This window comes from Pseudophryne corroboree, chromosome 11, assembly GCF_028390025.1.
Source record: "Pseudophryne corroboree isolate aPseCor3 chromosome 11, aPseCor3.hap2, whole genome shotgun sequence".
Taxonomy (NCBI): Eukaryota; Metazoa; Chordata; class Amphibia; order Anura; family Myobatrachidae; genus Pseudophryne; species Pseudophryne corroboree.
Genome location: NC_086454.1, coordinates 18,126,671 through 18,140,045, shown reverse-complemented (window position 1 = coordinate 18,140,045; position 13,375 = coordinate 18,126,671). Strand labels below are relative to the sequence as shown.

Genomic DNA, 13,375 nt, shown 5'->3' with positions numbered 1-13,375 from the left:
ATTGTGTGATCTTTGTCAATATCTTTCATATGCCACTGCATGTGTCGGCCCACAAAATCTATTTGATTAACAAAAATAAAAAAATAGTTCTGATTATTTTTGGCATACAGTCATGTAAAGTGAAGCCATGTATGACCCGCATTAACAATTACTACTTGTTTATTGGCAAATCATTGTATTGTTATACCGCACCTAGTTCTGGCTTCAGTTTCATCCCAGATGGGACATTTATTTCATTGTCTTTAATGTCAGTGTTTTCTTTTGTATAAGAGAGACAACATGTAAGGCGGAGTCCTATTTTAGAAGGCTGACTATCCTGCACAGACTTTATATGTATGTATGGTCAAATATTTCACTTTTTTAAATTTCTTTATTTTTGTCTTTGCCCCCCTTCTCTGTAGTTACCGGAGAGGAACTGGTGAGTAGTTTTTGTGGCGGTAGTTTCCATGCATGCAATTCACCCATATCCTGTATATATGTAGATTTGTCCCGTTATTTGTATGACACCAGTGAATTTGCTCCTACAATTACTTGGGTAAATTGAACGTCCAACAATAAATATGGAGCATTAATAGAAACAAACCAACCACAGACTTATCCAGTAGGGTTGTGCTTCACCAAGTTCTCAATACTGTGTAGCCTTAAGGGCCCTACACACTTGAAGATATAACTGAACGATATGGACGTTCTCGTCCATATCGTTCACTGTGTAGGCACCAACGATGAACGATGTGCGGCCCCGCACTCGTTCATCGTTGGTGCCGGGTCGCTTATGCATGCAGGCCAATATGGACAATCTCGTCCATATTAGCATGCAGGGCTATGGGGCCGGGTGACGGCAGGAGTGAAGAAACTTCACTTCTCCCATCAACTCAGCCCCCCCCCCTGCTGCTGGGTCGGCCGTATCCGCTGTTGGGCAACACGGCGGCGGATCGCCGAGTGTATAGGGGGTATTAGAGGGATGGGAGAATAGAGTAATATATTATATCACTCTATATAGTGTGGAGCAGAGAAGGGAAAGGGGGGACATGATAGAAACTTTCAAATATATCAAGGGTTTTAACAAAGTCCAGGAGGGAAACATTCTCCAAATGAAGAGAAGCAATAGGACACGAGGACATGCACTGAGACTGGAGGGGGGGAGGTTCAGGGGAAATTTGCGGAAGAATTATTTCACAGAAAGGGTAGTGGACAAGTGGAATAGCCTCCCATCAGAGGTGGTAGAGGCTAAGACAGTAGAGCAATTTAAACATGCATGGGATAGACATAAGGATATCCTTACAAAGAAATAAGGATCAAATAAGGTTAGAGATAAAAATATTAAAAAAAATAAATAAAAAAAAAAGGGCAGACTAGATGGGCCAAGTGGTTCTTATCTGCCGACAAATTCTATGTTTCTATATATAAACTAGGTGCTTCATCGCGCTCTTCACACCGTCGAAAGGGGCTACGCCCCCTTAACCCCTGCACGCCTTGCTGCGGTTCAATATTTGTATGAGTGGATAGAGGGGATAGAGAGACGCGGGCCGGTAGGGAGGGGATAGAAGGGGGGCGGTAGGGAGGGGATAGAAAGACGCAGGGCGGCAGGGAGGGGATAGAGAGACGCAGGGCCGTAGGGAGGGGATAGAGAAACGCAGGGCGGTAGGGAGGGGATAGAAAGACGCGGGGTGGTATGGAGGGGATAGAGAGACGCGGGTCGGCAGGGAGGGGATAGAGAGACGCGGGGCGGTAGGGAGGGGATAGAGAGACGCGGGGCGATAGGGAGGGGATAGAGAGACGTGGGGCGGTAGGAGGGGATACAGAGACACGGGGCGGTAGGGAGGTGATACAGAGACGCAGAGCGGTAGGGAGGGGATACTGAGACGCGGGCGGTAGGGAGGGGATACAGAGGCATAGGGAGGAGGGGATAGAGAGAGGCGGGGCGGTAGGGAGGGGATAGAGAGACGCGGGGCGGTAGGGAGGGGATATAGAGACGCGGGGCGGCTGGGAGGGGATATAGAGACGCGGGGCGGTAGGGAGGGGATAGAGAGACGCGAGGCGGTAGGGAGGGGATAGAGAGACGCGGGGCGGTAGGGAGGGGATAGAGAGACAGAGACGCGAGGCGGTAGGGAGGGGATAGAGAGACGCGGGGCGGTAGGGAGGGGATAGAGAGACGCGGGGCGGTAGGGAGGGGATAGAGAGACGCGGGGCGGTAGGGAGGGGATAGAGAGACGCGGGGCGGTAGGGAGGGGATAGAGAGACGCGGGGCGGTAGGGAGGGGATAGAGAGACGCGGGGCGGTAGGGAGGGGATAGAGAGACGCGGGGCGGTAGGGAGGGGATATAGAGACGCGGGTCGGCAGGGAGGGTGCCCAGTGAGGAAGCTGATGAAGAGAGGGGGGAAAGTAGTGGAGGGGGAGGGCACCAGAAGAGGAGACTTGTGTAAAGTGGCGAGCAGACATAGAAACAGTGGGTAGGATGGCCGGAGGGACTCACCGTTGGGGCTGTGGGCGGCTGCTGCAGGCTGGTAAACAGTACAGTGTCCAGAAGCGTCACTGGGTCAGCATTTCAGCATTACTGTTACACACATCTCTCCCCCCCCCCCCCCCCCCCAAACGGCCGAAAAGGGGCGTGACCTACTGTGAAAGGGGCGTGGCCTCGCGGGTCTGTTCTCTCTCGCTCCGGGGGTGTTTCCAGCTTGCCTGTAGATGCTGGCAGCCCCCGGAGACTGGAGAGTGTGTGCCGGCTGTGTGACAGGAGGAGAGTGCTGCAGGAGATGACGTCACTGCAGCACTCGCCTCCTGTCACAGCAGGAGAGCTGACAGCGGGATTTGTGCGGAGGAGGCGGCGGGTCTGTGTACATGGCGCAGGGAGGGCTATGAGAGCCTTCTCCTGCGCCACCCGTCCCTCCTAATGTGTATGCCGGGGGCGGCATCAGCCGTTGTTGTTGGGCCGGCGCCGCGGCCGGGGAATCAGAGCTGCTGATGGGTGGGGGGAGGGGAGAGAGAGAGATGGACAGGCAGCAGGAGCATAGACTTGCTGACTCCGCCCACCGCTGTGACTCCACCCAGCGTTACGGGCACAGAGTCACAGATTTAGACAAATATATAGGAGATGTTACTCCATAGTATAAAATAAAACAAATGTTGCTGTTAAATTGACGCTTTTTAGCAGAATTGGTAGATGTCTTTCATGATTTACATCAGTGATGGTTACCACCCCAGGAAATTGCTGTGTCCTTGTGACTTGTAATGTAATAAAAATGCTGCCTAAACATTCTATACTTCTCCAATTTATTCAGCGGCCTGGTTACTTTTTGGGCCTCCAGTCATCGCCCCAATAAATTGATTTGGTTTACTGTCTAATAATTCATCTGAAAATTTCCCAAGCATCTGCCTGGATCCTGGGAACTGTGGGAAAAGGGTGAAATGAGGGAAAGCATATAATGACTGTATAAAGTACATACATTGGCTGGAGAGTGCAGCAGCGTAACCCAGGACTGTCTCTATTTGCAGGACGAAGAGACGGAGAACTCCTTAGCAGCTGATTTTGAGCTTGGTCACTTTTTCCGTGAAAGAGTCGTTCCGCGAGCGGTTCTGTATTTCACCGGGGAGGCAATTGAGGATGAGGACAGTGTATGTTGACATTCCTACTCTACATTTCTCAGAAAAACTTGTAGTTTGTATTTCACAATTGCAATTTGTTGTATATTTAATACTGTTAATTCCCTTAATGTGGAAATAGCCGACGTGTGTTGGTGTATTTGATTCCTGTAGAACAGAGTGCGTGGTGCGATTGCCGGCACTGAGGAGTTATTTCATGGCAGGCCGGCAGGTTATGTCGGGTCCTGCAGCGTTACCTGCTGTATAGTATTGTGCTTTGTGGCCTTGTATTGATTGTGATGTTTTTCTTGCAGTTTGAAGAGGGAGAGGAAGGAGAAGAGGAGGTATGTTTTTGGTTATGTCGGTAGGTTGTCTTGCTCTGTTCTCTGTAAAGGCACAACTGGAAATTGTAGATTTGTGTGGAATTATTGTTAGTTCAAAGAAACGTTTCACTTGTGCCCTTCCTGGCTGGGTCCCCAGTGCCTGTGACGCACTGGAGACTCAGATGCAGTTACTGTATAGATCGTCCACTTTGGCTCCTTAGTGTCTTATTTACAGCTATAATTGTATCTGTTCGCTGCTCATACTGTGTAAGCTTTGTAGATGTTGCCAACTAATAATGCGGAGGCTGATGCTCACGGTTCTTCTGGTTTGCAGGAGATGGAAGGCGAAGAAGAGTGTGAGGAAGATGATGATGAGCCACATCCTGTAAAAGTAAGTACTGCTGTACTGTACAGGGATCCTGTCGTCCAAATGTAACCGGCAGCATTGTATAATGTGTTGCTTACATTAAGGGCGTAGAATGTACAGTAGATAAACCATTAACAACTTGTCGCAAATTGACAGTGAGAACGTGACCAAGTATTAACTGAAAGCTGTAATTTCTGTGTTTACATTTACTTCCCTTTATACATTGGCTCCTAACTGCCATGTGTTTGAATAAATGACAGCTAGGAGCTGATTGGCTGGAGCACCTATAAACATTCCTAACCAGTGACAACGAGAATATCACTCATTGATAACTTTGCCCCATATTATACAAACTAATGATACTGGATCACAGGGGGGTGTTGTGTTTTTTGTACAAGTCCTTTTTCATATGTTCATCGAAAGCCTTAACAATATTAATATAAACGTAATAAATCGTCTGAACACTGATCAGACTGAGTCAGTTATTAAGAATGTTTCAGCCAGACTGTAACCTCCACTGAGCATGTATTCCGTTATGTCCTGGCCACGCCAATGTCTTAGACCAGAGTGCTAAACGCACTGACATTCCAGGTGTAACCTTACTACATACATGTCCATATATCTGAGCTGCAGCCGCATGTAGTCGGAACTAGCGCTCCGTTTTTGGTGCACAATATATGTTCTAATAGACGGTGCTGGATCACACTTGGCATCTCCTCCGTGGTGACGCACAGCTACCTTTATACATAAAGCAGTAGGGTAAGTTTTTTGTTCCTTTGTATAACCTAATTTCTCTATCGTCCTAGTGGATGCTGGGGTTCCTGAAAGGACCATGGGGAACAGCGGCTCCGCAGGAGACAGGGCACAAAAAGTAAAGCTTTTCCAGATCAGGTGGTGTGCACTGGCTCCTCCCCCTATGACCCTCCTCCAGACTCCAGTTAGATTTTTGTGCCCGGCCGAGAAGGGTGCAATTCTAGGTGGCTCTCATAAAGAGCTGCTTAGAGTAAGTTTAGCTTAGGTTTTTTATTTTACAGTGATTCCTGCTGGCAACAGGATCACTGCAACGAGGGACAGAGGGGAGAAGAAGTGAACTCACCTGCGTGCAGGATGGATTGGCTTCTTGGCTACTGGACATCAGCTCCAGAGGGACGATCACAGGTACAGCCTGGATGGTCACCGGAGCCGCGCCGCCGGCCCCCTTGCAGATGCTGAAGTAAGAAGAGGTCCAGAATCGGCGGCTGAAGACTCCTGCAGTCTTCTAAAGGTAGCGCACAGCACTGCAGCTGTGCGCCATTTTCCTCTCAGCACACTTCACACGCAGTCACTGAGGGTGCAGGGCGCTGGGGGGGGGGCGCCCTGGGAGGCAAATGAAAACCTATTAAAAGGCTAAAAATACCTCACATATAGCCCCCAGAGGCTATATGGAGATATTTAACCCCTGCCTGGATTCACAAAATAGCGGGAGACGAGCCCGCCGGAAAAGGGGCGGGGCCTATCTCCTCAGCACACGGCGCCATTTCCTCTCACAGCTCCGCTGGTCAGGACGGCTCCCAGGTCTCTCCCCTGCACTGCACTACAGAAACAGGGTAAAACAGAGAGGGGGGGCAAATTTAATGGCAATATTTTGATATATATAAAGCAGCTATGAGGGAGCACTTATTATAAGGCTATCCCTGTCATATATAGCGCTTTTTTGGTGTGTGCTGGCAGACTCTCCCTCTGTCTCCCCAAAGGGCTAGTGGGTCCTGTCTTCGTGTAGAGCATTCCCTGTGTGTCTGCTGTGTGTCGGTACGTGTGTGTCGACATGTATGAGGACGATATTGGTGTGGAGGCGGAGCAATTGCCAAATATGGGGATGTCACCTCCTAGGGGGTCGACACCAGAATGGATGCCTTTATTTGTGGAATTACGGGATAGCGTCAACTCGCTTAAGCAGTCGTTTGACGACATGAGGCGGCCGGACAATCAATTAGTGCCTGTCCAGGCGCCTCAAACACCGTCAGGGGCTGTGAAACGCCCTTTGCCTCAGTCGGTCGACACAGACCCAGACACAGGCACTGATTCCAGTGGTGACGGTGACGAATCAACCGTATTTTCCAGTAGGGCCACACGTTATATGATTTTGGCAATGAAGGAGGCGTTACATTTAGCTGATACTACAGGTACCACTAAACAGGGTATTATGTGGGGTGTGAAAAAACTACCTATAGTTTTTCCTGAATCAGAAGAATTAAATGACGTGTGTGATGAAGCGTGGGTTGCCCCTGATAAAAAGCTGATAATTTCAAAGAAATTATTGGCATTATACCCTTTCCCGCCAGAGGTTAGGGAGCGCTGGGAAACACCTCCTAGGGTGGACAAGGCGCTAACACGATTATCTAAACAAGTGGCGTTACCCTCTCCTGAGACGGCCGCACTTAAAGATCCATCAGATAGGAGGATGGAAAATATCCAAAAAAGTATATACACACATGCAGGTGTTATACTACGACCAGCTATAGCGACTGCCTGGATGTGCAGTGCTGGGGTAGTTTGGTCAGAGTCCCTGATTGAAAATATTGATACCCTGAACAGGGACAATGTTTTACTGTCGTTAGAACAAATACAGGATGCATTTCTTTATATGCGTGATGCACAGAGGGATATCTGCACACTGGCATCACGGGTAAGTGCTATGTCCATTTCGGCCAGAAGAGCTTTATGGACGCGACAGTGGACAGGCGATGCGGATTCAAAACGGCATATGGAAGTTTTGCCGTATAAAGGGGAGGAGTTATTTGGAGTCGGTCTATCGGATTTGGTGGCCACGGCTACAGCCGGGAAATCCACCTTTCTACCTCAAGTCACTCCCCAACAGAAAAAGGCACCGACTTTTCAACCGCAGCCCTTTCGTTCCTTTAAAAATAAGAGAGCAAAGGGCTATTCATATCTGCCACGAGGCAGAGGTCGAGGGAAGAGACAGCAACAGGCAGCTCCTTCCCAGGAACAGAAGCCCTCCCCGGCTTCTACAAAAGCCTCAGCATGACGCTGGGGCTTCTCAAGCGGACTCGGGGACGGTGGGCGGTCGTCTCAAAAATTACAGCGCGCAGTGGGCTCACTCGCAGGTAGATCCCTGGATCCTGCAGATAATATCTCAGGGGTACAGGTTGGAATTAGAGACAGATCCACCTCGCCGTTTCCTGAAGTCTGCTTTACCAACGTCCCCCTCCGAAAGGGAGACGGTTTTGGAAGCCATTCACAAGCTGTACTCTCAGCAGGTGATAGTCAAGGTACCTCTTCTACAACAAGGGAAGGGGTATTATTCCACTCTATTTGTGGTACCAAAGCCGGATGGCTCGGTAAGGCCTATTCTAAATCTGAAGTCCTTGAACCTGTACATAAAGAAGTTCAAGATGGAGTCACTCAGAGCAGTGATAGCGAACCTGGAAGAAGGGGACTTTATGGTATCCTTGGACATCAAGGATGCGTATCTCCACGTTCCAATTTACCCCTCACACCAGGGGTACCTCAGGTTCGTTGTACAAAACTGTCACTATCAGTTTCAGACGCTGCCGTTTGGTTTGTCCACGGCACCTCGGGTCTTTACAAAGGTAATGGCCGAGATGATGATTCTTCTTCGAAGAAAAGGCGTATTAATTATCCCATACTTGGACGATCTCCTAATAAGGGCAAGGTCCAGAGAACAGCTAGAGATGGGATTAGCACTATCTCAAGAGGTGCTAAAGCAGCACGGATGGATTCTGAATATTCCAAAATCCCAATTAATGCCGACAACTCGTCTGCTGTTCCTAGGGATGATTCTGGACACGGTTCAGAAAAAGGTTTTTCTTCCCGAGGAAAAAGCCAAGGAGTTATCCGACCTGGTCAGGAACCTCCTAAAACCAGGAAAGGTGTCTGTACATCAATGCACAAGAGTCCTGGGAAAAATGGTGGCTTCTTACGAAGCAATTCCATTCGGCAGATTCCATGCAAGAATTTTCCAAAGGGATCTGTTGGACAAATGGTCAGGGTCGCATCTTCAGATGCACCTGCGGATAACCCTGTCTCCAAGGACAAGGGTATCTCTTCTGTGGTGGTTGCAGAGGACTCATCTATTGGAGGGCCGCAGATTCGGCATACAGGATTGGATCCTGGTGACCACGGACGCCAGCCTGAGAGGCTGGGGAGCAGTCACACAAGGAAGAAACTTCCAGGGAGTGTGGTCGAGCCTGGAAAAGTCTCTTCACATAAACATTCTGGAACTAAGAGCAATCTACAATGCTCTAAGCCAGGCGGAACCTCTGCTTCAAGGAAGACCGGTGTTGATCCAGTCGGACAACATCACGGCAGTCGCCCATGTAAACAGACAGGGCGGCACAAGAAGCAGGAGTGCAATGGCAGAAGCTGCCAGGATCCTTCGCTGGGCGGAGAATCACGTGATAGCACTGTCAGCAGTGTTCATCCCGGGAGTGGACAACTGGGAAGCAGACTTCCTCAGCAGACACGATCTTCACCCGGGAGAGTGGGGACTTCATCCAGAAGTTTTCCACATGCTAATAAACCGTTGGGAAAGACCAATGGTGGACATGATGGCGTCTCGCCTCAACAAAAAACTGGACAGGTATTGCGCCAGGTCAAGAGATCCGCAGGCAATAGCTGTGGACGCGCTGGTAACACCTTGGGTGTACCAGTCGGTGTATGTGTTTCCTCCTCTGCCTCTCATACCAAAGGTATTGAGAATCATACGGCAAAGCGGAGTAAGAACGATACTAGTGGCTCCGGATTGGCCAAGAAGGTCTTGGTACCCGGAACTTCAAGAGATGGTCACGGACGATCCGTGGCCTCTACCTCTGAGAAGGGACCTGTCTTAACAGGGTCCCTGCCTCTTTCAAGACTTACCGCGGCTGCGTTTGACGGCATGGCGGTTGAACGCCAGATCCTAAAAGGAAAAGGCATTCCAGAAGAAGTCATTCCTACCTTGATTAAGGCAAGAAAGGAAGTCACCGCGAAGCATTATCACCGCATTTGGCGGAAATATGTTGCGTGGTGCGAGGATCGGAGTGCTCCGACGGAGGAATTTCAACTGGGTCGTTTCCTACATTTCCTGCAATCAGGATTGTCTATGGGTCTCAAATTGGGATCTATTAAGGTTCAAATTTCGGCCCTGTCAATATTCTTCCAAAAAGAATTGGCCTCAGTCCCTGAGGTCCAGACTTTTGTCAAAGGAGTACTGCATATACAGCCTCCTGTGGTGCCTCCGGTGGCACCGTGGGATCTAAATGTAGTTTTAGATTCCTCAAATCCCATTGGTTTGAACCACTAAAAAATGTGGATTTGAAATATCTCACATGGAAAGTGACTATGTTACTGGCCCTGGCTTCCGCCAGGAGAGTATCTGAACTGGCGGCTTTATCTTATAAAAGCCCTTATTTAATTTTCCATTCGGATAGGGCAGAGCTGCGGACGCGTCCGCATTTTCTCCCTAAGGTGGTATCAGCGTTTCACCTGAACCAGCCTATTGTAGTGCCTGCGGCTACAAGCGACTTGGAGGACTCCAAGTTGTTGGACGTTGTCAGAGCTTTAAAAATATACATTTCAAGGACGGCTGGAGTCAGAAAATCTGACTCGCTGTTTATACTGTATGCACCCAACAAGTTGGGTGCGCCTGCTTCTAAGCAGTCGATTGCTCGTTGGATTTGTAACACAATTCAACTTGCACATTCTGTGGCAGGCCTGCCACAGCCTAAATCTGTTAAGGCCCATTCCACAAGGAAGGTGGGCTCATCTTGGGCGGCTGCCCGAGGGGCCTCGGCATTACAACTCTGCCGAGCAGCTACTTGGTCAGGGGAGAACACGTTTGTAAAATTCTACAAATTTGATACCCTGGCAAAAGAGGACCTGGAGTTCTCTCATTCGGTGCTGCAGAGTCATCCGCACTCTCCCGCCCGTTTGGGAGCTTTGGTATAATCCCCATGGTCCTTTCAGGAACCCCAGCATCCACTAGGACGATAGAGAAAATAAGAATTTACTTACCGATAATTCTATTTCTCGGAGTCCGTAGTGGATGCTGGGCGCCCATCCCAAGTGCGGATTATCTGCAATACTTGTACATAGTTATTGTTAACTAATTCGGGTTATTGTTTAGGGAGCCATCTTTCAGAGGCTCCTCTGTTATCATACTGTTAACTGGGTTTAGATCACAAGTTGTACGGTGTGATTGGTGTGGCTGGTATGAGTCTTACCCGGGATTCAAAATCCTCCCTTATTGTGTACGCTCGTCCGGGCACAGTACCTAACTGGAGTCTGGAGGAGGGTCATAGGGGGAGGAGCCAGTGCACACCACCTGATCTGGAAAAGCTTTACTTTTTGTGCCCTGTCTCCTGCGGAGCCGCTGTTCCCCATGGTCCTTTCAGGAACCCCAGCATCCACTACGGACTCCGAGAAATAGAATTATCGGTAAGTAAATTCTTATTTTAATAAAGCTGAAAAAAAGCTGTACTATAACATTGTTTTCCTGTGTTCCAAATGTTTGCATCATATAACCCATAGGTCTGCAAACTCGGTCCTCATTACCCCACACAGTGCATGTTTTACAGGTAACCCAGCAGGTGCACAGGTGTATTAATTACTCAGACACATTTTAAAAGGATCCGCAGGTGGAGTTAATTATTTCACTTGTGATTCTGTGAGGAGACCTGCAAAACATGCACTGTGTGGGGTCCTGAGGACCGAGTTTGCAGACCTATGATATAACCTAATCCCCGTTTGTTTGTAGCTGAGTTTTCCACTGCATCCGTCTACACGGTGGGTACAGCTGAACCAATTTTCCAGAGAATGCGCTGTCTGTGCTATAGGATCTAATGACATCACTCGGCTGCTAAATTGTCACTGGCACCTAGAGAACTAATGTCCTTAATGTAAACTGCATGTGTAAAATGAGAGCCACATAAATATAATAATCACTGATAGGCTCAGTTGTATTGTCAGTTACCAATGCCTCCATTATTATTTCTGTGTGTATATATAATTAATAAGTGAACAGTAAAATGTTTTTGGCTAAGAGTGTCCCCACAAGGGAATATTTTCTTCACTTTTTGGGCGGTATTCAATTGTTTGAAAAGTCAGTTGTGTGTCTGTTTTTTCCTGTCTATTAGGAAAAAACAGACACCCAACCGACTTTTCAAACAATTGAATTCCCCCCAGTGTGTCTGTTCTTGTACTATTTACATACTCCAGGGGGGGGCAGCACCAGTTTTTAGTTCTATTGTAAAAACTTTACAGGCTGATAGTTTATATTTCTGCGGCTACTATATACTTGGGTTAGAGCTTACTCTTACTGGTCTATAACTATTGCTGCTTACTCTTGTGTGCATTCAATATCTGAAGGGACCTAGGGGCCCGTTTATAAAAAAATAAAAAGATTTGCAGCTATTTCCCCAAAAATACCCGTTTAGCCACAGATATGAAGTATCCCTGGAATATATGTAGGAGGTACCGCAGCAAGTATCTTCTCCATTACCACCGGCAACCGCAACCCCCATACGTTTCTAAGGGGGATGTGATGCTGCAAGATTTACTAATATCCGTAATGCGATGCATTCATGATATTGGTTACTGCCGGTAGCCTATGGCCTACTCACCGCATTCCTAGCCTGTAGAGTGTTCCCCGTGATCACAAGACGCTTTAATTGGAATCACCATAGTATATAGAGTATATCTTGTGTTTGAGGTCTACAGCAACGTACCGTGTCCACATGGCTACCGGCTGACTTATTCCAGTGCTACAAGTGATCCAATGGTTGAAACTTTATTCAGTAACGGAACTGTTGTAACAATGTGTAATGTAACATTTAGTTGTGATCTAATTCACTCTAGATATTCAGGTTTGACAAATATCTTGTGTTTTAACCTCTCAGATTTCCACTCCATGTTCACTTCGATTGATCTTTTCCATTTTTTTTTTTCCCCTGCTTAGGTGTAATTTTTTTTCTTGTTTGTCATTCATACAATCCTAGGTAAGGCAGAATTCCATTCGTAACATCCTCTTCCTCCCCCTCCCTGTCACTGTATTTCTCTCCCTGCAGCGTACTGTATGTCTCCATCCTGTCTGTTGGGCTCTAATGGAATATATCTTCTGTGTTTCAGCACTGTACAAAATACTTCTATTTAGCATCACATTGTCTGCTACTGGGCACAGTTCCACTTACTTTTGTGCAGTTTCCATGGTTTTGTAAACAGATGTATTATAGTGTTGCCAGCACAGAGCTTATATACAAGTGATGTGGTATCGCAGTAAGGCTTAGGAACATGCAGTGGCCTCTCCCAAACTGCATTTCTTCCTATGCGCTGCTTTCCCTGCTGCGCTGCTGCTGCTGGACCGGACTTCCAGATCGTGGGTGACCGTCTTTTGTGTGCCATCGTATGCCATAAAATTGCACTTGTATTTTGGGAAACGGTGATTTTTTTTTAACGTACGATGACCCCCATTTATTTAGCTTTGGAGAGTGATAATGGGGTATATGTACTAAGCAGTGATAAAAGTGGAGAAGTAAGCCAGTGGAGAAGTTACCCATGGCAACCAATCAGCTGCTCTGTATACTTTTATAGTATGCAAATTAGATATGTTACGTCAATGCTGATTTGTTCCCCACTGGCTCACTTTTCCACTTTTATCACTGCTTAGTTCATCTCCCCCCCCCCCCCCCCCCCCCTCTCAAAGTACCAACCAATCAACTCCTAACTGCCATGTTACAGGATGTGTTTGAAAAATGACAGGAGCTGATTGGTTGGTACTTTATCACCATGTAACTTATCACTCTCCAAGGCTTGATAAATATGGGCCTATATGTTGTATTTGTATGTAGAATTAATCACCCTTGGAGTTGCAGAGCAGCTGTAGGGAATGACACATCTGCATAGAGAGCAGTGATCCCAATCCCCCATTTACAGAGTATGAGAGATTACCAGTATTGAACATTGGCATACGCACAATTTATATAGTTTCCAATACCCCTGCTTTCTTCATCTATTTGCTATATAATTAATAACTAAACTATACACTGAAGTGTCAGGTCATGGGATAGGTGCCTAGTATCACGTAGGACCCCTCTAACCCAGGGAAGACCTC

General features: G+C 47.7%; 1 protein-coding gene across 6 annotated transcripts in view; it reads left to right on the top strand.

The window, feature by feature from the left end:
* The window catches only part of NAP1L4 (nucleosome assembly protein 1 like 4), a 53,349-nt gene that overhangs the window by 33,715 nt on the left and 6,259 nt on the right, over positions 1-13,375 (top strand). For 5 of the 6 annotated variants that reach the window (XM_063946320.1, XM_063946323.1, XM_063946321.1 and 2 more), the window contains exons 10-13: positions 402-418; positions 3,493-3,612; positions 3,894-3,923; positions 4,237-4,293. In XM_063946320.1, coding sequence (XP_063802390.1) covers positions 402-418; positions 3,493-3,612; positions 3,894-3,923; positions 4,237-4,293 — 224 coding nt within the window. Of the gene's footprint in view, positions 1-401; positions 419-3,492; positions 3,613-3,893; positions 3,924-4,236; positions 4,294-12,223; positions 12,264-13,375 lie in introns of all 6 variants that reach the window. The other variant, XM_063946319.1, reaches the window with a different exon arrangement.